The 26977-nt window shown below is 44.8% G+C and overlaps 1 protein-coding gene across 1 annotated transcript; it reads left to right on the forward strand.

The window, feature by feature from the left end:
• Nucleotides 1-430: 430 nt before the first annotated feature.
• On the forward strand, nt 431-26977 carry LOC124043563 (chromodomain-helicase-DNA-binding protein 4-like). Its single transcript, XM_046362274.1, is given in 42 exon segments — nt 431-619; nt 1095-1244; nt 3607-3713; nt 3997-4251; nt 5498-5616; nt 5770-6160; nt 6799-6946; nt 8777-8946; nt 9268-9498; nt 11931-11993; nt 11996-12136; nt 12410-12618; nt 12929-13060; nt 13178-13277; nt 13516-13707; nt 14352-14552; nt 14689-14826; nt 15125-15246; nt 15408-15581; nt 15819-15960; nt 16127-16258; nt 16499-16616; nt 18157-18281; nt 18565-18657; nt 18867-19020; nt 20377-20552; nt 21181-21370; nt 22366-22455; nt 22580-22671; nt 22882-23015; nt 23145-23289; nt 23427-23495; nt 23497-23596; nt 24029-24129; nt 24347-24578; nt 24697-24762; nt 24926-25081; nt 25251-25359; nt 25676-25808; nt 25975-26170; nt 26433-26602; nt 26697-26977. Coding segments are annotated over 41 exon segments (5895 nt in total). The 5' UTR covers nt 431-619; nt 1095-1180; the 3' UTR covers nt 26712-26977.

Raw genomic sequence — 26977 nt, forward strand, 5'->3', positions numbered from 1 at the left:
GTATGGTTTATAAGTATTCATAAGGCTTCTATATATAATATGCGTGTGCAATGTTTTGTGTCAGTCCATGATGAAATATACTCTTAGGCTGTACAGTACAGTGTCTCAACATACATGTAGATTGTGAGACTGAAGTTAAATGCAGTCATGTGGTGCACAGTTGCCATGTGACGTATTTTTTTCATCCCTCTCTTTTTGGAGTTATGCTTATTGTGGGATGTCAGTGACTGTGCTCATTATTATTATGGGATGTTGGGTAGGATGTGGGGGGGGTGAGTGTTTCCATAGTAACGTTGGTTGCTAGGGGGGAATGGAGGAATGGGGAAGAGACTGCATGTGAGGGAGGAGGGGGGTGGATTATTATGGTCTGTACATTGCAAGGTAACTATGCAGAGTGGGGGAGGGGTGAACGTGTGTGGGGTTATTATGGGATGTCTGCCCCCTGATCTCTTTGTGTGTGTGCGTGCGCGGGTGTTTAGTGCGAGAGAGGGAGACGTCGTGTGCAACATAAGAAAAAATACTGCATTTTAATTATTGGAACTAGCTAGTTATTGTAACCTAAAAAGAAAAACATACCGTTTCGTTGTTTCTGGTTTCAAACAGTGGAATCATTCAACTTGTGAGTAACGTTACTGTACTTTGTTGCATTGTTTCTAAATGTATTTGTGACAGACCTTTTATTATCGAAATTAAACAAATTGAAGTTAGTCATTTATTGATAGTTATATGTTGGGATGATTAGGTGAATCGTGCTTCTGAACCTAGCCGGTGTGCGCTAACTAACCAAGTGTGGGACGGAAAACTAGTAGCAAGCTAGCCGCACGATGATGGCATGTCAAATGGCTAGCTAGCTATATGTAGCTAGCGAGACTACGCATAGATTGAAATGCTGATAATCTTGAGTAGCCTAGTGCTGTTTGAAACAATTGGCACCAGAAATTGTATTTTACCTACTGAGGCATTCCATGTATTTGCATTGCTCAATAAACGGAACCAGTCAAGAATATTCACTTCTGTTTTCTTTTTGTCTCTTATTTCCACCTCCTTGCCGACCTGTCCTCCTTGACTCCATGCTCGACCTGGACGGACTGAAGACTCGGACAGGACTCGGGAGGCAAAACGGATTTAAAAACTTTTTATTTAGCTAGTTAGCTAACTGCATGTAAAGTTAGCTAACAGTATGTCTGGAAGCGAAGAAGATAGGGATGATTTTGGAGCCCCAGAGGATCGGTCTCTAATGCATGGTAGTACCACTTCTACAAATTAACGTTACATATTCATTACAACGAAATTGATTTATCAACGTTTGCTGTACTTTATGTAAATAATACAGGTAAATCGTATAACTAGGCCAAATATACAATTTGTGTACTGTCAAAACTAACATTTTATGAATAGCTATTGTATCTAACTGGTAACGTTAAGCTAGTTGATGCTGGTTATGGTTCGCTAACTTGGCTGGTTATTATGGTTCGCTAACTTGGCTCTAGTTAGCTAGCAGCAGATTTCACACAATTTCTCACAATTTCTTATGTAGCTGGCCAACTAGTTATGGAAAAGTGTTTTAGCCAATTAAAGTAAGTTTCTGAAACTATGGACATCAGTCTAAGCTAAATGTTAGCTGGTTAACTGAGTGACTGTCTGGTTAACTAACTAGTTGGCCTGGCAAGCTATCTGGCCGAAGCTAACTTAGCCTAGCTTGCGTGTGCTAACAATGCTAACGTTTGGTTTCAGTTGTTGGATTGCTTGCCTTTTTAAATTTAATTCAGCAAAACTGCCATACCTGGGCAACTGGCACAACTTAAACTTTGAGGTACTAAAATCATGCCGACCCACCGGCATATTCTTGCGGCCTAGCAAATATTACCGGTATTTTTACGTGCGGATGACAAGATGGAGCCAGCCAGTTAGCTTGAAAGATGGCAGATGACGACGGTGGTTTTCTCCTCCTCTATCGAGTGGTTGGTAGCGCCGCTTTGCGTGGTAGAAATAAATGCTGTCTATACAGTTCTGGAAAAATGTTAACGGAATTTCACATATAGCTAGCTAACTATCATACAATAGTTGGGGGAGTACAATAAAACTTTGTTTACACAACAACAACGGATTCGGATATGAAGGCAATGCATATTCCATTAGAATATGTGAGGGGGAAGTTAAGGCGATGGAATTTTCTGATTCTTAAACACAACATGCGTCGCCAGGCTACCTTTTTGAATAGTAGCTAACTAATATAATTATTAAACCACTCGCATTCATTTACAGAAATAATCACATTCAAATGCATGGATGGTTTATTTTGGTAAATTATATTAGCATAGCTAGTGATTTTTATTTTCTTTGCTTTCAAACCTCTCACATGTGGAAATCATTGACCATTACACGGTCAATAACATAACCCCACTCAAATAAAAAATAATTACTTGGAAGATGCATCTTTTCCTATTTGTTTGTGGGAAATCACATTATGGATTTGGGCTAACTGGAATTGAACTTAATCAAGATAATAATGACATGGCATATAATTGGTCATCCTGCCCCCTTCATTTTGACCTACAGACAGCTTATCACATGTCAGACCGTTGCCACTTTGTCTTGATTTCAATGCCAACGGCCATTTGCTTCAATGTACCCTGAGTAATTACATAATAGGCTTTGAACTCCATTCCATAGGAATTTGCAGCTACCAGGATTGCAAGGAATAGGGGATACCTAGGATATTGAATTGACAAGGGGGGTAGGTAGTAGTACAGTTATGGGAGAGTAGGTAGTAGTTGCAGCCTATTTGAAATCTAGCCAGCCAAGTGACATGGTGGCGGTTCCATGGCGGCTCGGCCTCTGTTCTCCGAAACCATAATAGTACATTTTGTTCAATGGTATAATATCAGTAAGATAACATGACCTTTATGAATTATGAAGCATTTGTGTTTTTGTTTTTTTTTATGACATAAAAGCTCATGAAGAATCTCATAGAACAAAACATATAAGATCTCCTAAGCCTGTGTTTAACACAGACCTTGTTTTTGGTGTTTATCCAAAAACCCGTCAAAAATATAATTCATTCCCCCACAGGCTTTGTCCGACGAACCATGGCGAAGTTGGTGCCTACAAAAAGACACCATTGCGATTTCTTTCTTGCATTAGGGAAAGGGGGATACCTACTCAGTTGTGCAACTGAAATGTGTCTTCCACATTTAACCCAACTCCTCTGAATCAGAGGTGCAGAGGACTGCCTTAATCGACATCCATGTCTTCAGCCCCCAGGGAACAGTGGGTTAACTGTATCCCTCAGGGGCAGAATGACAGATTTTTACCCCGTAAGCTCGGGGATTCGATCCAGCAACCTTTCGGTAACTGGCCCAATGCTCCTACCTGCCGCCCCCATTAATGCACATGTTTATGGGTTAATTTGCAGTTATGTTTTCACTTTGCAAAGATGCAATCCAAAAGAAACTGCTCTTTTGTCATTTGAGTTTTAGGCAGTATAATGGGAAGAAAAAAAACAATCAATGTTTTTGTCTTTGAATTTGAGAGAAAAGAAACAGACATACACACGTCTATATCCAGGGTCATGTGGTTAAGCTGTGTCTCTGACCTCCATTGCAGATGAGGAAGAGATGTCAGAGAATGAGGCCCCGAAGGTGAAGAAAAAGAAGAAGGCCAAAAAGAGCCGGGAGAACAAAAGCAGCAAGAGGCGAACCTCTCGCAGAGAGGTAGGCTACTGTGACATGACCATGTCTCTGTCATATGTGTATGTTGTTAGGATGCACCATGTCCTGTTTGTTGTTGGTCAATTGGCCCAAAATTTCAAACTTTAGCTTATAGACTAAGGTGGCAGGTAAAATACTATACTGTATATTTTTACATCCTTTCCAGAGGAATTGTTCAGGGACCCCCATTGTCTCCGATCAGATAGTGCAGCATTAGTCTTTCAGTGGATGGACACACGACCTGTCAGAAGACAGCTTACTCCTAACCCCCCTGTGTCCCCTCCAGGATGTGCCAATGAGCTCCCCCGAGCCCATGGAGACCCCCGAGGTAGACCGAGACGAAGAGCGAGCGGTTCCCCACTCGGACAGTGAGGGCAGCGACTACAACCCTGGGAAGAAGAAGAAGAAAAACAGGGGGGGCACTTCCAAGGAGAAGAAGAGGAGCAGCACCAGCGCTGACAGAAACGGCGGAGGAAAGGACAAGAGGAAGGACCCTGAACCTGAGGAAGAAGAGGATGAGGACGATGATGACGATAGCTCGGTAAGATTTAGTTTGAGGATGGAGAGCGTTTGAGGGGGTACGGTATTAAAGTTAACCAAACAATATTTCATGGTGTTAATTTAATTGTAATTATGCAACTTAAACCCATTAATAGCTCTATAGAAAGTGATTGAATAAGCTACCTGTAGCTCTAGCTGTAAATAAGAGTTGACAATACTACTATGTTGAGAGTAGACTACCATTAGGGTGCCTGGTAGAGGTAATTGCACTTATGTAATGACATACTATCACTGTGGCAGCATAGAACTACCTGCCATTGATCCTTTGTCAAGACAAACACTTTGCACATGGTATAACTGTATGTGGCATCAAATAACCGTTAGTCGCCAATGCTGGCAGGAAAGTGTTTTGTCCAAAGCGGTGCGAGAGTAAACTTCTATATTTTTATTATACCTCAAATCAAATTTTATTTGTCACATACACATGGTTAGCAGATGTTAATGCGAGTGTAGCGAAATGCTTGTGCTTCTAGTTCCGACAATGCAGTGATAACCAACAAGTAATCTAACAATTCCAAAACTACTGTCTTATACACAGTGTAAGGGGATAAGGAATATGTACATAAGGATATATGAATGAGTGATGGTACAGAGCAGCATACAGTAGATGGTATCGAGTACAGTATATACATATGAGATGAGTGTGTAGACAAAGTAAACAAAGTGGCATAGTTAAAGTGGCTAGTGATACATGTATTACATAAGGATGCAGTCGATGATGTAGAGTACAGTATATACATATGCATATGAGATGAATAATGTAGGGTAAGTAACATTATACAAGGTAGCATTGTTTAAAGTGGCTAGTGATATATTTACATCATTTCCCATCAATTCCCATTATTAAAATGGCTGGAGTTGGGTCAGTGTCAATGACAGTGTGTTGGCAGCAGCCACTCAATGTTAGTGGTGGCTGTTTAACAGTCTGATGGCCTTGAGATAGAAGCTGTTTTTCAGTCTCTCGGTCCCAGCTTTGATGCACCTGTACTGACCTCGCCTTCTGGATGATAGCGGGGTGAACAGGCAGTGGTTCGGGTGGTTGATGTCCTTGATGATCTTTATGGCCTTCCTGTAACATCGGGTGGTGGTACCTAGTAGCTATTGAAAACAATGCCACCACTCAGAGGGCAATAAATATTCCCACCACAGTAGTCCAGGCAGTATGGAAAAAAACTGGAAAATAACCACTTTTACGCAAACGTTCATATTGAATTTTTCCCATCTAGGAGCCTAAGACATCGTCCCAGCTCCTGGATGACTGGGGAATGGAGGACATTGACCACGTCTTCAGCGAAGAGGACTACCGCTCCCTCACCAACTACAAGGCCTTCAGCCAATATGTCCGGTAACAAGATTGTCCTTATCGACGCTTGCGGCTTGAATAGTATATTAAGCTTTCTCTTTCTTACCCCCTTTAAACTTTTGCTCACTCAAACATTTCTCCTTTCTTCCCCTGATCTTGTCTTTTTTTGTCCTCATTACTCACCATCCTCCCCAGACCCCTCATTGCGGCCAAGAACCCCAAGATCGCAGTGTCCAAGATGATGATGGTACTGGGCGCCAAGTGGCGTGAGTTCAGCACCAACAACCCCCTGAGAGGCTCCGCCGCGGCCAACGCCGCCCTGGCTGCCGCCAACGTGTCTGCTGCCGTTGACAGCATGGTGGCGGAGGTCGCACCCCCTCCCACACCCGCCCCGGTCGCCGAGCCTCAGCTACTGCCCGCCCCGCCTCTGAAAAAGGCCAAGACCAAAGAGGGCAAAGGTCCAAATGCTCGTAAGAAGTCCAAGCCGACCCCCAAGCCCGTAGAGAAGAAGAAGGTGGCTACAAAGAAGGTGGCTCCGCTCAAGATCAAGCTAGGAGGCTTCAACAGCAAGAGGAAACGCTCCTCAGTAAGTGCTTTCACTTTCTTTTTCTCTTCCTTCTCCTTTCTCAATCTCCCTCTACATGTCCCCCATTTGCTACCATTTCTTCCTCATTCTCTCTCCTTGGACCTGCTTAGTAGTGATGGAGGGGGAAAAATCGGAAGCCAAGTTCATTATTTTTGACGATGTATCGTTTTGACAATATCGCAATACTATTTTTGAGCTCGTTGGCTTTACCTGCACCAAAACAGCAGTATTTTTCCTTTATAGCCTTTTCTCTGTCTTCTCTTCAAATAGAGACAATTTTTCAGTACTTTTATATCCATGACTGACCATAACTTATCTTTGCATGGCCCTCTTGTCCCTCTGCTGCAGACAATATGCAGCAATATGTTTGGAACATCGAATAACAATAAAATCACAGTATCGAGTCTCAATACATAGAATCATGATAATCACAATACTTCGCTGCCGATGTGATATGTATCGTGATACTATTGTATTGTGAGGTCCCTGGCAATTCCCAGCATTACTGTTTCGTCACCTCTTTCTCGCTCATTTTGAGTCATCTTAGGTTTGCATAGAGGCCTTCAACCTATAGAATAATTTCTCCTGAACAAGATGTTTCTAACCCTTCTCTCTCACTCCCTCTGTGTTCCTATTAGAGTGAGGAAGACGAGCCCGACGTGGAGAGTGACTTTGACGATGCCAGCATGAACAGCGTGTCCGTGTCGGACGGCTCCAACAGCCGCAGCAGCCGCACGAAGAAGCCCAAGAGCAAGCCCAAGAAGAAGAAGGGTCAGTACTCTGCAGGTGTGTGTGTCTCTCTTCCATGGCTGTGATACAGTGTGTCTCAAGCCCAATGAAAAAAGTGGCGTCGAGTTTCTAGACTCCATAGCTGTAGTTTGTGCATGTCCAATTGGCCATGACTCAGTCAGTACCGCTCAGTCTTACTGAGTCACTAGAAGATTGTTTTCGGGAGGGCAGTATCCAGCATCATCTTCCTTTTAAATAGTTTGACACCCGCTGACACATTCAGTAGACAAGATCTTCCATCAGAGCATTGATACACATCGGCTATGAGATTGAGATGCTTCCTAATTTCAATTGCGTATGAAGTACTAATGTTTAATTCTACAGCGCTTAATAAAATTATTCGTTTTTGTCATACATTCTGATTCAAATATGCGTTCCTGCTGTACATTCCTTATAATATGTAACAGCTAAAGCGGTAGTGTTCCTGGTATTTCTGTAAGGGTGATCGTCAAACAACAACAAATGTTGAAGAGGAATTCCTCTTTTGGGATGTAAAAATAGCTTCTCTATCAAATTCTGTGCTCAAATTTGTTTACAGCCCTGTTAGTGAGCATTTCTCCTTTACCAAGACAATCCATTCACCTGACAGGTGTAGCATATCAAGAAACTGATTAAACAGTGTTATCATTACACAGGTGCACCTTGTGCTGGGAACAATTAAAGGCCACTCTAAAATGTGTAGTTTTGTCACACAACACAATGCCACAGATGTCTCAAGTTTTGAGGGGGAGCGTGCAATTGACATGTTTACTACAGGAATGTTCATCAGAGCTGTTGCCAGAGAATTTAATGTTCATTTCTCTACCATAAGCCGCCTCCAACGTCGTTTTTAGATAATTTGGCAGTACATTCAACCGGCCTCACAACCGCAGAGCATGTGTAACCACGTCAGCCCAGAACCTCCACATCCGGCTTCTTCAACTGTCGGATCGTCTGAGACCAGCCACCCGGACAGCTGATGAAACTGGCTTTTCACAACCTAAGAGTTTATGCACAAACAGTCTCAGGGAAGCTCGTCTGCGTGCTCGTTGTATTCACCAGTGTCTTGACCTGACTGCAGTTTGGCGTAGTAACCAACTTCAGTGGGTAAATGCTCGCCTTTAAAGGCTGCTGGCACGCTGGAGAAGTATGCTCATCACGGCTGAATCCTGGTTTCAACTGTACCAGGCAGATGGTATACAGAGTGTATGGCGTTGTGTGGGCGAGCGGGTTGCTGATGTCAACTTTGTGATCAGAGAACCCCACCGGCACCATAGGGTAATGGTATGGGCAGGCATAAGCTACGGGAATGCACAGAGCTACTGTGACGATCCTGAGGCCCATTGTTGTATGATCATGCACGGTCCCATGTCGCAATGGAACTGTACACAATTACAGGAAGCTGAAAATATCCCAATTCTTTCATGGCCTGCATACTCAGACGTGTCCCATTGAGCATGTTTGGGATGCTCTGGATTTACGTGTACGACAGCGTGTTCCAGTTCCCGCCAATATCCAGCAACTTCGCACAGCCATTGACGAGTGGGATAGCATTGCACAGGCCACAATCAACAGCCTGATCAACTCTATGAGAATGAGATGTCGCACTGCATGAGGCAAATGGTGGTTACACCAGATACTAACTGGTTGTCTGTGACCAACAGATGCATATCTGTATTCCCAGTCATGTGAAATCCATAGATTAGGGCCTAATGAATGTATTTCAATTGACTGATTTCTTTATATGAACTGTAAGTCAGTAAAATCTTTGACATGGTTGCGTTTTCATATTTTTGTTTAGTTTGAATTGCTCTCACGCACTTTTCTCCTCTTATTCCCTCTCTCCAGTCGAGGAGGATGGTGACGGCTATGAGACGGACCACCAGGACTACTGTGAGGTGTGCCAGCAGGGAGGGGAGATCATTCTGTGCGACACCTGTCCCAGGGCCTACCACATGGTGTGTCTGGACCCCGACATGGAGAACGCCCCAGAGGGCACCTGGAGCTGCCCACACTGTGTGAGTGACACCTTCCTAAGCTCTGTGGAGTAAGTGACCAGGGAAAGTGGTACTGGTTAGTCAACGAGAATGTCTGGCCAATTGGAGTGCTGAAAAAAATCGGAGGAAATTGCAGAGTGTAGCGATGAACTATTCATATTGACCAGCATTGGTCAATGATCATAAACTACTAGCTAGTAGTAATATGGTATGTGCTGGTAGTATTTGAACTCAAATTTCTCCAGTGAATAATTGTCTTTGCTCCCCTACCATTCAACCAGTTAACCTTTTCCCTTTTCACTACTACCATTCACGTGAACCCCTTTCCTCCCCCATCCACAGGAGAAGGAGGGCAAACAGTGGGAGGCACGGGAGGATGGCTCAGAAGAAGAAGAGGAGGAGGTGGAACCCGAGCCGGAGGAGGACGACCACCACATGGAGTTCTGCAGGGTGTGTAAGGACGGTGGCGAGCTGCTCTGCTGCGACTCCTGTCCCTCCTCCTACCACATCCACTGTCTCAATCCGCCCCTTCCTGAGATCCCCAACGGAGAATGGATCTGCCCCCGCTGCACTGTGAGTGAACCAATAGGGTGGGACCCAGAGGGTGATTGACATGGGGCACAGACAGTTAGAAGGTGAAGTGAATTTGTGACCCACAGTCTCTTTTCAGTCTTGTGTACCAGAATTCGAAATGGAGTACAGACACTGAGCTTCAAAATGGCATTTCATACACTGTAGTTAGAGGAAACATGGGGAAGTAATGCTGCTTATAGTCCCATTTTGGAGAAAAGGGCAGCAAACATTTTGCCATTTTGCTGTGATTTTCACACTTGCTCTACATTAGTCTTTTGTGAACATATTTAGAAAAGGAATACTTCAATCAAGTTGCCAAAATCAACTCTCTGAACATTATCTCACCAAACTGCCCCATTTAGGAAACCATTTACATTATTAAATTGCCTATTGTTGTATAATAAAAAATCATTAAAAAAGGGTATCTTCAAGGTAACCTTTCACATTGAACAGCTACAGTGCTGTTCTTTGTCTACACCCATGTAGCATCGTTCACACCCTCTAAAGCCTCAGGTCGACCTATCCATCTCTTGACATGTTCACATTGGAACACGCGAATGTGGCCATGTGCTAAAGCAGTGACTTAGTGCTACTTTAAGTGGTAAAGGTAGTAGCCTACAATTTAGGTAACACATAAGGCTTAGGTGAAAACTATCTAGACCTAGGCCTATATAATCAGATCCTTTGAGTAACTTTGGTTCGGGTAATGTTATGATGTGAACAAAGGAATCTAGCCTGAGAGCATATTTCTGTCCTGCCTTTTGGAACAGGATATGTAATGTCCATGGCCTTTTCATTGCAAAAGTCCTGATGTTCTCAAAAATATGTTTGCTGGTTTGTGTCCAGTCTGGGGGGATGCTTTCACATTTCTGGGAGGAAGGACGTCAACATTGCACAGCAGCTGAAACCTGGTTCCATCTGAGTGGAACCTCCTTGGCTGCAACACCAGCTTCCAGACAATTCAAACTGTAAAGGAGGAAAGCAGAGAAAAATAGACATTAAAACCTTGCGTACTAACATCCATTGACCCCCAAGTCCAAGCAATAAGCTCAAAGTACAAAGACAAAATACCTGAAGTGTTGCTTTGTCACCCTCAATCATCTCCTCGTACTGGTGGTGGAGAGGGAGCAGGTTTATGCTGCAAGTCAAATTCCAGAAAAACAAGTTAAAATGTGAATGAATGTCCTATAGCTTGTTGTTGACTGCTACAACTGTACTACAATGCCCAGTACAAGCGTAACCTGCTTCCAGCCAACAATAGTAATTAGCTTGATTAGTTAGCACAATTAACCAGTTGGCTAGATATAAATGGTATTCGTTAAGCAAGCCAGTTATTTGAACATGCAAAAAAATTCCTCAATCTATAATCCAATAGCTAGCTAGTTATTTAGCTATCGTTTCATCCAATTTACCATTTGTCCCTATAAAGTAACTTGGGGTTTGATTAGCATTCGCACCACAGTGGCTATTTTTGGTAGCTGGTTAAACATTAAACACGAAAAAGATTATCGTCATACATGCCTTAACACATCAGCAATCAACATTACTGTAAGCGCAGAAAGCAACTGCTGAGCTAACTGTCTTAATGTTGCTTCGTCCCGCAATGAGCCATCTGTAAACAATGGCTCGTTGCAGAACGAAGAAAGCCATAACGGCGCATGTATGCAACTGTTTAGCTAGCTAATACAAAAGCTGGCAATGAGCAACTTTTTGATACAGTTGAGACAGTAACGCATGTAGCTATATTTTGGCATTTTAACTGCAGACTCTTAACTGGTGTATGGAGAATGATTCACGGCAGACTGAATCACAGAATACAGAGCTGTGTGAATACCAGCAGCTCTATTCAGGACAAGACTGGTATTTAATGTTGCAGCTACACTTTGCATGTAGTCCATGAGCAAATCCAATGGATATTTCAAATATCCGCGGTAGCAGAGAGCAGGATGTGCCATTTTGAGTGACAAAAATGTTTTTCTCGTGAATGTCCCAGCCCCTTGTTATATCAACCAATCATGGATAGGCAAAATTCTGCATTTTTTTGTTGTCTCAACAGCTTTGTGATTTCATATTTGTTTTATTTTTACAGATTACCTACTGGTTTGTTATTAAGGCATTATGAAAGTGCACATGTTCAAGAAGGCATTTCTGCAGAAGATCTATGCATTTTGATGAAAATGTTTTTTACATTCAAATGCCACTCCTGTGAAGTGCGACATACGGGTCACATTTGACTTCCCAAATTGAAACCTAGCCCCTACGGTCTTAGATAGTGAATGGGAAAACACAATGACTAAATGGTTGAATGCCATGTAACAATACCGATCTGTAGGCAAGGAGTTTTCACCATGTCGTTATGATCCGTTGGTCATGAAAAGTGAATGTTTTAAATTCTTTTGACCTATTCATTGGATTTCCCCTCTTCTCCTCAGTGTCCACCAATGAAAGGCAAGGTGCAGAAGATTCTGACGTGGCGCTGGGGCGACCCCCCCTCCACCCACGACTATCCCCCGCCCCCCCAGACCTCCCGGCTGACCAGCCAGACCCCGCCCCTCTGGCCGGGCGCCCTGAGAGGGAGTTTTTCGCCAAGTGGAGCAACATGTCCTACTGGCACTGCTCCTGGGTGTCTGAGCTGCAGGTATGTACGCACATACACACAGGCATGAAAAAATACTTTCGCTACGCTGCTACTTTACAGGCAATTGTGCTCATACACAGCTACCCTCAGTTGTCTTGTTGCACATCTTCTTTTTCGTTTCTCAGTCGCATACTGAAACCAAAGCGTTCAAACAAAGACACTCTTCTTTCTCGCTCAAATTGATTAGAGAAGAGCTTTAATGTCACAACCACGTTTGGGAACACACACACACACACACTTCTCCCTTTCACCCACTCTTTCCCATCTCCCCAGTTGGAGCTGCACTGTCAGGTGATGTTCAGGAACTACCAGAGGAAGAACGACATGGACGAGCCTCCTTCAATCGACTTTGGCGAGGGCGATGAGGAAAAGAGCACAAAGAGGAAGGCCAAGGACCCGCTCTACGCCAAGATGGAGGAGAAGTACTACCGCTTCGGCATCAAGATTGCTTGGATGATGATTCACCGCATCCTTAACCACAGGTCAGAACAGACTCAAAGACTGGCTCCTAAATGTGATTGAAATGTGTTTTAGTTTCATTGAGAGTTAACATTTCCAAAATGGCAGCAGATTTTTAGTTGCAAGGCCAGGCCGATATAGTCGTGCACTTTGTAAATACTGTCTAGTCGGGAGTTTCCCTTCAGTGGAATGTGTTTGTCAGGTGAAAGGTTTCTCCTCATGGTGCAAATCTGACATTGGTCAAAGCGATAATTTAAACCAATCCGTTGCGAATACCCACCAGATGTCATTTTCAATGTTGCTAAACAAGTTTTGCCTGTTTGTGCGCTGCAGTCAGGACAAGAAGAACAACATCCACTACCTCATCAAGTGGAAAGACCTCCCCTACGACCAGGCCACCTGGGAGGCCGAGGACATGGACATCCCCGAGTTCGACATCTTCAGACAGCAGTACTGGAACCACAGGTCACTAATGCATTATTGTACACCTTCTCTATATTGCGTAGATGAACTGGAGGAGTTTCTACTTTCACCCTTTGTCTGTTTCCGAGGCTAACAATATTCTCTATCTGTTTGTTTCAGGGAGCTAATGATGGGCGATGAGGGTAAACCAGGGAAGAAGATGAAGGTGAAAGGCAAGACGAAACGGTTGGACCGGCCTCCTGAGAACCCTGTCGTTGACGTAAGTGGAGTTGTAACTGTTATTGGAGTCTTATGTCTTTTTTTAATGAGAGATGGTTTCTCTTGATTTAAAAGATATTCCTGATCATAAATTGTTTCAGTATATTACTGTGAAAATAGCCTTTTAGCCTCTTCTGCAGCTCTAAATTGTGCCGATCACATAAATCCCGTATGGTGCTTATTTACTGTATAGTGTGTCTTGGCTTCAACAGTAATTAACTTTTCACCCCCCCCTTCAGCCAACCATCAAGTTTGAGCGGCAGCCTGATTACCTGGACAGTACGGGGGGCAACCTGCACCCCTACCAGCTGGAGGGTCTCAACTGGCTGCGTTTCTCCTGGGCACAGGGCACAGACACTATCCTGGCTGACGAGATGGGTCTGGGCAAGACTGTGCAGACTGCCGTGTTCCTCTACTCACTCTACAAAGAGGTATGGGGTGAATGTGCATGTATTAGAGATAATAACTTTCAGTTTGAATTTTCAAATGTTAACTATAGCTTCTAACCTTTTATTTATTGATTAATGTCATTGTTTTAAAAAAAAAATGAAAATCAAGGCCAAAATGCGAAGTGGTAGCCATTAGCGTCTGCTAAATGACTTAAATGTAAATGTAAATGTTAAAGAGAAACTGATTAGAAATGCCAACTTTGGCATATAGTTCCCTTGGCAGCCTTATAGACAAATACCAGCCCAGCCATTTTGTATAAATCAGGTGAAATCTGACGACATTAAGCTTGAGCTTTGTGTCAACCCTCTTGGGGGGTGATCACATGGAGACTACTGCCACCTATTGGTCGGAGTGTATAATGCAACCCCTTTGACAACACCATGTATTTACATTAGAATTATAGATGCATGAATGTTACATGAAAAATATTTCTTTATTAAATTACATTACATTTACATTTAAGTCATTTAGCAGACGCTCTTATCCAGAGCGACTTACAAATTAGCTGTGTATCAGTTGGTGATGCATGGCCTTTTTAACACCAAGGGTAGTGTGTTAGATTCCCGCTGGGGCCACACATTAAAAAGATAATTTGTATGGAACTTTTTTTCTTTCCCCCTCACAGGGTCACTCCAAGGGCCCGTTCCTGGTGAGCGCCCCCCTATCCACCATCATTAACTGGGAGCGAGAGTTTGAGATGTGGGCCCCAGACATGTACGTGGTGACCTACGTAGGAGACAAGGACAGCAGAGCCGTCATTAGAGAGAATGAGTTCTCCTTCGAGAACAACGCCATCCGCGGAGGCAAGAGAGCTTCTAAGATGAAGGTGAGAATGATAACTGATCAAATATACTTGTTGAAGTAAGGAAGTACTTGCTTTGTCAATCTGCCACGACAAGCACACTCCTTCAATGATATGCTGGTGTGTGTCACGTTTTTTAACTAACCCCGTGGCCTTGTAGAAAGACTCATCGGTGAAGTTCCATGTGCTGCTGACGTCGTATGAGTTGATCACCATCGACATGGCCATCCTAGGTTCCATAGATTGGGCCTGTCTGGTGGTCGATGAAGCACACAGGCTCAAAAACAACCAGTCCAAGGTGAGAGATTAGAGTTGACGACTCCTATAACATGTCTATGGTGAGGGTTTAAAGAGCTTGTGATAGGGAGGTAGTTTACCTGTTATGTGCAACATATTCCCTTACTCAAGAAAAATATCAATTTGGAAGTATAAGGGTATTGAGGCATCCCAAATAACATTTATCGTCATTTGGATATCCTGATTTTGTATTAAGTACAATGAAACTCCACCTATACTGGTATGGCTGATGGTACCATTGAGAAATTCAAGTGTGCCTTTTTTTGTTGTTAAGTAACAGTTCTCTCTCTCCCGTCCAGTTCTTTAGGGTGCTGAACAACTATCCTCTCCAGCACAAGCTGCTACTGACCGGTACACCTCTACAGAACAACCTGGAAGAGTTGTTCCACCTCCTCAACTTCCTCACGCCAGAGAGATTCAGGTGTGTGTACACATTCTGACCACCCTCCAAACATTACTCCCCATACTTTCCCACTCAATCCCAACGACCACTTCACGTCACCTGTATCACACCCCGCACGGACCAGCTATTATAGAATTAAGCCTTTACTTACTTCCCTGCATCTTCCTCTCTCTGTGTAGTAACCTGGAGGGCTTCCTGGAAGAGTTTGCTGACATCGCCAAAGAGGACCAGATCAAGAAGCTGCACGACATGCTGGGACCCCACATGCTCAGGAGGCTGAAGGCGGACGTCTTCAAACACATGCCCTCCAAGACGGAGCTCATCGTCAGGGTGGAGCTCAGCCCCATGCAGAAGTGAGTGAACGTGGGAAAGGAGGGATAGGATGTAGTGAAGAGGGTAAATTGAATGGTGGTAACCCACATTTATTGGCTAAAAGGTGATGTGATCAAATATATAGTTAGAATGATTAGTTATCTTCCCAAGACTACTTAAACACAATCTTCCCTCTGGATACTCAACTCACGAGAACCTTACAATATAATTGGACCGGGAAGGGGTATTAAGTGTTTCTTATTGTCTCATCTTTTTAGGAAGTACTACAAATTCATCCTCACCCGTAACTTTGAGGCCCTGAACACACGAAGTGGTGGGAACCAAGTATCCCTTCTCAATGTGGTGATGGACCTCAAGAAGTGCTGCAATCACCCCTACCTCTTCCCTGTGGCAGCCATGGTATGACCCACATACCAATGTTATTGACTGAGAATGGACCATGCTATTGTGATGTATAAGTGTGTGTGTGTGTGGGGGTGGGTTGTATTTGCAGTTTTAGATATAATATGCATTATGAAGCTCTTTTTAACTGAGGCTCTGACTCTTGATTGGTTCCCCCAAACAGGAAGCCCCAAAGATGCCCAATGGGATGTACGACGGCAGCGCCCTCACTAAGTCTGCCGGGAAACTGACTCTATTGCAGAAGATGATGAGGAAGCTGAAAGACGGAGGGCACAGAGTACTCATCTTCTCTCAAGTTAGTTACCCAACACTCACATTTTAGATACTTTATTTGAATCCACAAATCGCATTACATCTTGAAGGATTCAACCATTTCAAAGATCTTGGAGACAGACACTTAAAGATACAAAAAGCACACAGACTTACACACGGACACTGCTTACCCTTGTAGATGATTTTAGATTGACATTTATTTTGCCTCTCGTGCATCAACTTCATTTGTTTACTCACCGCCCATTCACTCCCTCTGTATTAGATGACCAAGATGCTTGACCTGCTGGAGGACTTCCTGGAGAACGAGGGCTACAAGTACGAGCGTATCGACGGCAGCATCACCGGGGGCATGAGACAGGAGGCCATCGACAGATTCAACGGTGAGGCTCACCCCACTCGACTATATCACTGTGTATACTGCAGTTTCAGAGTGAATATTATATAGTTGAGTCTGTAGGAGTATATATCCTATCGTTGTTTGATATTGAAAGTGATTGATATAGATAATAGCTGATGTAAAAAAAAGCCGGGTTTTTTCTGCATCAAAAGGGGGTTTAGGTGGTGGTCGGTGCGGCTGAATTTGTTCCGGTCTCTGGGCAAGAAACAACCCCGTCTTGGTGGTGCAGATACATTTTTGTTGTTGTTTCCATTACTGCAATTCTCCATGTTTCTCCATGAAGCTGACCTAATTGATGTAATAAATGTATCACTAGCAACTTTAAACAATGCCACTTTATATAATGTTTGCATACCCTACATTACTCCTCTCATATGTATATACTGTACTCTATACCATCTACTGCATCTTGCTTATGCCGTTCGCCCATCGCTCATTCATATATTTTTATGTACATATTTTTATTAATTCCTTTAAACTTGTGTGTGTATAAGGTGGTAGTTGTGAAATTGTTAGGTTAGATTACTTGTTAGATATTACTGCATGGTTGGAACTTGAAGCACAAGCATTTCGCTACACTCGCATTAACATCTGCTAACCATCTGTATGTGACAAATTCAAATTTTATTAGATTTTTTTTGTTGCAGTTTTAAAGCAAATTTCCTGCAATTCTATGCATCCTGAATTCATTGGGCCTATTGCAACCATGGACAGCCACTAGATTATCGCCATGGCCCGACGAACAGTTCTTGTGCTGACGTTGCTTCCAGAGGCAGTTTGGGACTCGGTAGTGAGTGTTGCAACCTAGAACAGACGACTTTTACGTGCTTTTGTTCTGTGAGCTTGTGTGGGCTACCATTTCACGGCTGAGCCGTTGTTGCTCCTAGATATTTCCACTTCACAGTAACACAGGCCTGTGCAACTCCAGTCCCCGGGAGCCTGATTGTTGTCACACTTTCCACCCATCCCTTGCAAACACACCGGATTTTAAACTAATAGCATTTTTAACTGAAGATCATGATTAGTTCGAGTCGGGTGTGTTAGCTGGGGCAAACGTGTGACACCAATCAAATCAAATTTATTTTATATAGCCCTTCGTACATCAGCTGATATCTCAAAGTGCTGTGCAGAAACCCAGCCTAAAACCCCAAACAGCAAGCAATGCAGGTGTAGAAGCACACCAATCAGGCCCCCGAGGACTGGAGTTGACCAGGCCTGTGAATAAAGCACTTACAGTTGACTGGGGCAGTTCTAGCAGGGCAGAGATTTGACAAACTGACTTGCTGGAAAAGTGACCTCCTATGACTGTGCCACGTTGAAAGTCTCTGAGCTCTTCAGCAAGGACCATTCTACTGCAAATGTTTGTCTATGGAGATTGCATGGCGCGGTGTGCTCGTTTTTGTACACCTGTCAGCAAATAGCCGAATTCCCTAATTTGAAAGGGTGTCCACATACTTTTGTATCCATGTTTGTGTATATGTTTAGTGATTTGGTCTGAGTGGTTGATCTGTTTTGTTCCTTAGCCCCGGGAGCGGTCCAGTTTGCCTTCCTGCTGTCGACGAGAGCTGGAGGTCTGGGTATCAACCTGGCCACCGCCGACACCGTCATCATCTACGATTCCGACTGGAACCCCCACAACGACATCCAGGTATCACACATGGAACCATCACACACAGGCCAATTCAAGTCCTATGGACTTAGAGAATTTGATTTGTTTAAGCAATATGGTGAAACTTCCACCTAGCCGATCAGGGCAAGTGGAGCTATTACATATTGCTTACGCCTATCCAATCAGATCTCCACACGTGTTTAGCGGTCGATTTGGGATTGAGCCATTTACCGTTGTCCTTGTCCTCCTCCATATCAACTTTATTAAGGTGGTTGCAAGGATGGAAGGTTCATACAGTTTCTCTGTCTCTTCTTCATCTCAGGCGTTCAGCAGAGCTCACCGTATCGGACAGAACAAGAAGGTGATGATCTACCGCTTCGTCACGAAGGCCTCTGTGGAGGAGAGGATCACTCAGGTAAACAGGCTGTCCCCTCTCCTGCAACATCACAATGACCTATTCACAACGTAACACAACATCTGTATCATAGAAATGATACTTTCTTGATGGATCCAATGAATGTTGTGTGTGAAACAGAGCCTTGTCTGTCAGCACTACTCATTTAATTTCTATGGGCTGAAAGAAAGTGCAGGCATTGAAACATCCCATGTTCCCTCCCTCACCAGGTTGCCAAGAAGAAGATGATGTTGACCCACCTGGTGGTGCGTCCTGGTCTGGGCTCCAAGACGGGCTCCATGTCCAAACAGGAGCTGGACGACATCCTCAAGTTCGGCACGGAGGAGCTGTTCAAGGACGAGCTTGGAAAGGGGGACAAAGAAGGTAAACATGGAGGGATGATGGTTGGAGTGGATAGTTGTTCATCTGTCAAATCACCAGTCAGTTGGCTTGCAAGTGAGCAAACAAAATGTTGTTTTTTTACCTGCCCACAGCAGGTTACTGGAAGCGTGTTGCAGGTGAACAGAAAACGAGCAAAGGCCAGCAGATACGAACAGTCAAATAAGATGATAGTTTGTTGTTTATTACTTATTAGTGCTTATTAGGTGAAATGTTCAACATTACTATCATGTCCCCCCTCCCCACCCCCCATAGAAATGGATAGAGCATCTAACCAAATTACACATGGTTTTAGTTCTGGGTAAACCGGGATGAAAAACATCATAATGATGTATATAACGGATTTGGTTCAAGATTAAGGTTATGACAATGTTTATAACGTGTTCAGTGTAACTGGGTGGTTTGAACCCTGAATGCTGATTGGCTGACAGCCGTGGTATATCAGACCACGTACCACAGTTATGTATGACAAAACATTTATTTTTACTGCTCTAATTATGTTGGTAACCAGTTTAAAATAACAATAAGGCACCTTGGGGGTTTGTGATATATGGCCAATATACCACGGCTAAGGACTGTGTCCAGGTACTCTGCGTTGCGTCATGCATAAGAACAGCCCTTAGCCGTGGTATATTGACCATATATCACACCTCCTCAGGCTTTTGCTTAATTATACCATGGCATTGTTAAATACTTGTTTCTGATTGGCTTGAAGGGCATTCTTGAGCACGGTAGAATTCAATGGCTATAGTTAACTCTGACATGTTTTGAGCTGCTTTTGAAAGTAAAAGTTGAATTGAAAACATTCGCATTGTTGAATTCGATTTTCATAATGTCAAGCTAGGACTGATGGTTTGGTTAGCTAAACTAGCAAGTCTGTTTGGTAACCACGGCAACTACAGTAGCTATCTAGTAAACTTGCTAGCTACTTCAGTGGATGTTGAACACATTTCTACCTGCAAATGTGTTCAATTATAGCCATGGTATAAAAGGGATCTTCAACCCGGGGCTCTATGCGTCATTCATAATTTTCCCTAGAACGCATAGCCCCTCGTTGATTATCCCTCACATCGGGGTTTTCCCAAACTCTGTCCTGGGGCTCCCCACTGGGGGCACGTTTTGAGTTTTTGTGCCATTACTCCACAGCTGTTTCGAATGATCAAAGCTCAATGAGTTGTTTATTTGAATCAGCTGTGTATTTGCTAGGGCTAAAACCAAAACTTGCACGGGGGGGGGGCAGGATCGAGTTTGGGGAAACCCTGCCTTACATGATAATGTTTAGAATGTGTGCTGATGTTTTTAGATGGAGCTTGTCCATAATGTAATTGTTTTGTCCCCCAGGTGAGAACAAGGAGGAGGACAGCCAGGTGATCCACTACGATGACATGGCGGTGGACAGACTGCTGGACAGGAACCAGGAGTCCGAAACCCCGGAGGAAACGGAGATCGGGAGCATGAATGAGTACCTTGGCTCCTTCAAGGTGGCCCAGTACGTGGTCAAGGACGAGGAGGAGGCGGTAAGCGTGTTTGTTGGACATATATGCCACTTAGCAGGCTATTTAGGTCCAATTTTACATTTTTAGAAGGTTGACTCCTATGTGGCTTTGTTGGAGCCCAGGTGTGTGTGTGTGTGATTTGACACAGTCACCCAAGTCATAGACTAATCTCTGCTACCGCGCGGCAAGCCGGTACCGGAACACCAAGTCAACGTTTAAAATAAAAGGGCTCCTTAACAGCTTCTACCCCCAAGCCATAAGACTGCTGAACAATTCATCAAATGGCCACCCGGACTATTTACATTGACCCCACCCTTTGTTTTAACACTGCTGCTACTCTCTGTTTATTATCTATGCATAGTCGCTTTACCGCGACCAACATGTACAAATTACCTTGACTAACCTGTACTGACCCGGTACCCCCCTGTAATAGCCTCGTTATTGTTACTTTTATGAAATGTTTTACGTTAGTTTATTTGGTAAATATTTTCTGAAATCTTCTTGAACTCCATTGTTATGGGCTTGTAAGTAAGCATTTCACAGTCGGGTCCACACCTATCGTATTCGGTGCGTGTGACAAATATAATTTGATCAATGAATCACCTTTTGTCTCACTCACTCCTATTCCTTCGCTATTGGCCCCCCTCAGGAGGAGGAAGTACAGAGGGAGATCATCAAACAGGAGGAGAGTGTCGACCCAGACTACTGGGAGAAGCTGCTCAGGCACCACTATGAGCAGCAGCAGGAGGACCTGGCCCGCAACCTGGGCAAGGGCAAGCGCATCCGCAAGCAGGTGAACTACAACGACGGCTCCCAGGAGGACCGAGGTAGTAGACGGGGTAACAACAACAAGCGCCGACGCCATTATTTACTTACTTACATGTTTGTGTGTGTGTGTCCTTTTGTGGATGTGTGCAAGGGGAGGCATGCAGTGTGTAGGAGCATGGGAGGTATGTACCTGTGTGAGCGTCTCTGGTGAAGCCTTAGTAACAGAGTGGTGTCCGGGGCTGGTTTGAATATTCTTTACCTCCTGCATGAGACATGCCTCTCTGTCACAGTCGTGTTGGAAATTTTGAATTTTCATCCAATTTGCATTACCTCACCACTCCAGCCAGGCTCCGTGTCAAACCTTAGAAGGCCTGGTAAATCTTCACATACGTTAGTGATCTTCTATCCCCAACAACAATCCAAACTATTCGGGATTACATATGATGAGCAGATATGTTCAAGTCCTTTTATGTGTGTTTGACCGCCTTCCTTAATTAACTTTTGACACCTGAATACAATGCATTGCAATGGTGTGGACTACTCTACCCACCATGCAATGCAAGGGCACCATGATCTCAGGCTCCTCACCAAGAGAAAGAAAATGCCGGCACCCGCCCCACAAACTGTACTCTTTTATTCTAGTCCCCTAAGAGATAGAAGTTGGCGTGTGTGACTGAATTGGGGTTGTGTGTGTGTGTGTGTTGTGCTTACTTGGTTTGTGTTCATTGTACCCCTTCCCACTTTTGAGTTGGGAACCGGTGCCTTTTTCCTTGCCTGCTAACTATAGACATACTAGCTTAACCAAAGTCCCACATGTGGTTTGTCAGCTACTCCTACTTTGGCACTGCGTGTATTGTGTGTAGGCAAGTTGAGACATCACCCCATATCTGTGACAGTGGTGTCCTGCTGGATCTCTGTACTTGGTCTGTTTGTCAACCTTTCACTCGGTCCATTTCCTTGTAGAATCTTCTCCCCCTCTTTAAATGTTCATATATTTTTTAAAGAAGTTCAAAGACGTTTCTGGACTGTGTACTGAAATTGCTCCCCGTGTCTTTCTGTCTCCAAGCAGATTGGCAGGATGACCAATCGGACAACAACTCTGACTACTCTGTGGCCTCCGAGGAGGGTGACGAGGACTTTGATGAGCGGGCAGAAGGTAAGAGAGAGTTGTGTGGACAGAGATGGTGTCCCTGTCAGTGGGGTTTACAAGAGCGCTTGTGTGTGGTTTGTGAAGCTTAAGAGAATAACTTTTCATGTTTTGCTTTTTTCTGGCGGTGCAGCCAACAATCGCAGACCCAACAGGAAAGGCATGCGGGGCGACAGGGACAAGCCACTGCCCCCCTTGCTGGCCAGAGTGGGAGGCAACATTGAGGTCAGCTGTCAATGTCCATCAATCACTGCACTCTGAACCAATGCTCTGCGTGATTCTGAATGTGTTTGCAATTTAGGTTATCTACAGATGGGCCTACCCACCTCGTGCCTCTGACATTCAATTGGCTTGGATAGAAATAGTTAGAGGTTGGGGGTCGATCTGTAAGACTACCTGTTAACTCGACACTAACCCTGCCTCTCTGGTGTTCAGGTGTTGGGCTTCAACGTTCGCCAGAGGAAGGCCTTCCTGAATGCAGTGATGCGTTATGGGATGCCTCCCCAGGATGCATTCACCACCCAGTGGCTGGTCAGAGACCTGCGCGGGAAAGCTGAGAAAGAGTTCAAGTAAGTAACTAACATGTTATAGTGTAAATAAAAATGGTAATGCCCTGATGCCCTTTGTTGAAATTGTCCTCTTATTTTGTATTTTTACATCTGATCCACTCATCTCTCTTCTTTCTTGGTCTCTCTCAGGGCGTATGTCTCGCTCTTCATGAGGCATCTGTGCGAACCCGGCGCAGACGGAGCCGAGACCTTCGCCGACGGCGTCCCACGCGAAGGGTTGTCGCGGCAACACGTCCTCACCCGCATCGGCGTGATGTCACTGATCCGTAAGAAGGTAAAGCCCAGTTCCTGTTTGGGATAACTGTCATACTTTTTAAGTCAAAGTCTTAATGGTATCCTGGTCTCATGATCGTATACGGCTCTGTGTTTCATTATCTGTCCTGGCCGTGTTCTGACCATGTTTTGGACCAGGTCCAGGAGTTTGAGCACGTCAACGGCCAGTGGTCCATGCCCTGGATGATGGAGCTGGAGGAGAGTAAAAAAGGCTGCGGCAGCTGCAGCTGGAGCCCACCCCGACTCACCAGGGAAGACCCCCTCCACGGGCACGCCTGCAGACACACAGCCCAACACACCCGCCACAGGTACAGACCGCTACGCCCTCTTCCACAACCCTCTCCCTGATCCCTGTTCTTCCTGCATTCCTTATGGACAATCCGTCTTTCTCGGCTGTGTTGACCTATGGCCTGCAACCCCCCCCCCACTTCCACAAGTACACCCTCCTGCAATAATGCTTTTAACCCCTGTTCTCCTCTGTGTGCTCGCCCTCCCCAGCCCCCAAAACTCCCTCCACAGGCACACCCGCAGACACGCAACCCAACACGCCCGCCCCAGGTAAACCAACTGCCCCCACCTCCACACTCACTCACTGTTCCAGGACTCTGACCCATGCGCTGCTGCAATGCTGGTTTTTAGTGAAACCACCCTAGAATAAGAGTGCTTGGTGTGTAAAATGTGTAACTGTCAATCAATGTTTAGAGATGTGTATTAAAGAGGATGATCTGTTGGTTTAGCAGACGATCCTTCAAGGACTGAGGACGCCGTGAAGGATGGCGAGAAAGAAGAGAAGAAAGACCGTGAGGGGGAGAAGGAGTCCGGAAAGACGGAAAACCCAGAGGTAAAGAATTTGATCTACATTGGTCAATAGACTGGGTGGCTTTGGTTGTCATCCATTGCCCTATTCTAATGTATCATACTTGTACATGGGGGATTGATACTACAGTATATCATTGTTGTGAAGTTGGAGATGGAACTCCTTTTCCAGAATGGTTGTGGTTATACTTAGTTCTCTGTGCTTCAGGCTCTAATAAATCCAGCTCTTTCCTCTCTTTCAGATAATTGCGATCCCTGATGAGGATGAGAAGGCCCCTTCCCCTGAACAGAAAGAAAAGGAGAAAGAGGAAGAGGAGCCCATGGAAACAGACGAGCCTACCAACGGAGAGGTGGAAAAGAAGGATGGAGAGACTGCGGAGAAGAGTGCTGAGGGAGGAGAGGGGACCAAGTCTCCAGCAGCGGAGGAAACGACGGACGTGTCGGAGGTCAAATCTGAAGATTCTGAGGCCAAAGGTGAACTTTTCTGTCAATGTCATAATATAATATGGCTCAGTACTAGTTTTCCCATAGTACCATTTCTATTACACTTGTTTGCTAATGTCTCCCCCTCTTTCTCTTCATGGATTTGCAGCAGAAGATAAGAAAGAAGAGAAGACCGAAGAGATGGACACCACTCCTGCCTCGGAGGAAAAGAAAGGTAGCTCGTCCATCTGCTCTTGTTTTGTCCCTTGTCGATCAACAAACTGCAGTAAGAACATACTGTGGGTTCGGTTCCTTGGTTGATGTTTGTCAACGTTTCTGCTTCACGCCATTCTCTCTTTGGCCCCATTTTTATTTGTTCTATCTCGTTCTGTCTGCAGAGCAAAAGGAGGAGAAGGATGGAGTGAAGGTGGAGGAGCCGGCCAAGCTGCAGAACGGGGACAGTGTGAAGGAGGGAGCGGCGGCCGGAGTCAGTGAGGAGAAGAAGAAAGCGAAGACGAGATTCATGTTTAACATCGCCGACGGAGGATTCACAGGTAAGAGGACCGGAGAGTGTCGAGGGACACGCACACCCAGATCTCAACTCCATCTCAACTGAGTTTTGGTTTGTTTCAAACATGGTTAAGCGCTACTCGTGGACTAAACTGCATTTTCAATAGTCTCAATTGTTACAGGGAGGCACTAAAGATCTCCTCTCTCCTACAGAGCTACACTCCTTGTGGCAGAACGAGGAGAGGGCCGCCACTGTCACTAAGAAGACCAATGAGATCTGGCACCGTCGCCATGACTACTGGCTGCTTGCTGGCATAATACAGTATCCTTTTATACCAGTGTTGACTTACTAGGCTGCTCACTGTGGCTCTTTGCAAACAAACATTAGGACGGCGCATTCCAACGGACAGAACTCAATGATTTACTGTCAATTCTTTCTCTTAAACATTTGACCGGTACAACCCCATCATTGGATTATTGCCTCCAGGGTGGACTGCCTGTAGCATGATCGGAACATATCTATGAACTATGACCAGCTTCAAGTATTAGTGAAAGGTCACATACATTAGGCCAGTATTGGTCATAACACAAACAGTGGGGCTTGTTTTGTTTTTCCCCTTGACTCTGGCGCCCCCTAGACATGGCTACGCGCGCTGGCAGGACATCCAGAACGATGTGAAGTACGCCATCCTCAACGAGCCCTTCAAGGCTGAGATGAACCGAGGCAACTTCCTGGAGATCAAAAACAAGTTTCTGGCCAGGAGGTTTAAGGTATAAAGTCCCTTATTAGCCATTTATACTTTTTATGAGTGTAATTTCTAAGCCAACTCTTCTAGTACAGTTTTGTCAGCAGTTCTCATTTTGACTCTTATAATATACAGGTTTGTTGTGCTCTGTGTACTTTCCTTCCCCATCTCTCCTCCTTCCCTCCCACTAGCTGCTGGAGCAGGCCTTGGTGATCGAGGAGCAGCTGCGCCGGGCGGCCTACCTCAACATGTCGGAGGACCCTTCCCATCCCTCCATGGCCCTCAACACGCGCTTCAGCGAGGTGGAGTGTCTGGCCGAGTCTCACCAACACCTCAGCAAGGAGTCCATGTCGGGGAACAAGCCCGCCAACGCCGTCCTGCACAAAGGTAGCTAGCCAGCTTGCACTCGCCTTGTACGTCTGGGTCGAGTTCATTAGGATGGTACCTTCCCATTTTTCATTTAGTTTCTGACAGTTTTTTCCCCCCCAGCCGTTTTGTGCCTACTGAACGTGACCCTGTGCAAAGGAATGGGAAGGATGGTCTCTGCTGACAACAGACCATAATACGTTATCAACCTAAAGTACCTTGAGGCTTAGTTGAAGATTTAAGTTGGCAAGCACTTCCAGGTTCTCACTCTTTTCCCTCTCAGTGCTAAAACAGCTGGAGGAGCTTCTCAGTGACATGAAGGCAGATGTCACCCGTCTCCCGGCAACCATCGCCCGGATACCCCCCGTCGCAGTGAGACTCCAGATGTCCGAGAGGAACATCCTGAGCCGCCTGGCCAGCAGAGGCCCCGAACCACAACCTCAACAACAGCAGGTAAGCGCTCAGCCCAAAGAGAGGTATGTGTGTGTGTTCTGTTCACAAGTCTTGTCACGCTTTGTAATGTGGTTGTTCCTTTCTCCTTCTTCAGATGTCGCAGCAGTAGCCTGGCTTAGGCCCCCTGAACCCCATCACCTCTACATTCCTGATTGGCACAGCAGAAGATGACGCGCCCAAGCTTGAAACCACGGCTCTTTACATATATATACATACATACATATATATATATATATGGACTTGCAGCGTTTCTACAGGCTGACTCCTGGACACTGTGGAAATGATAGCTATTTTATTTTTTTTGTTTTTTGACTTAATATTATTATGTTTTTTTGGGACCTAAATAAAAATGTAATAAAGGATTGTTTATTTTTA

The sequence above is a fragment of the Oncorhynchus gorbuscha genome, linkage group LG09, assembly GCF_021184085.1.
Source record: "Oncorhynchus gorbuscha isolate QuinsamMale2020 ecotype Even-year linkage group LG09, OgorEven_v1.0, whole genome shotgun sequence".
Classification (NCBI taxonomy): domain Eukaryota; kingdom Metazoa; phylum Chordata; class Actinopteri; order Salmoniformes; family Salmonidae; genus Oncorhynchus; species Oncorhynchus gorbuscha.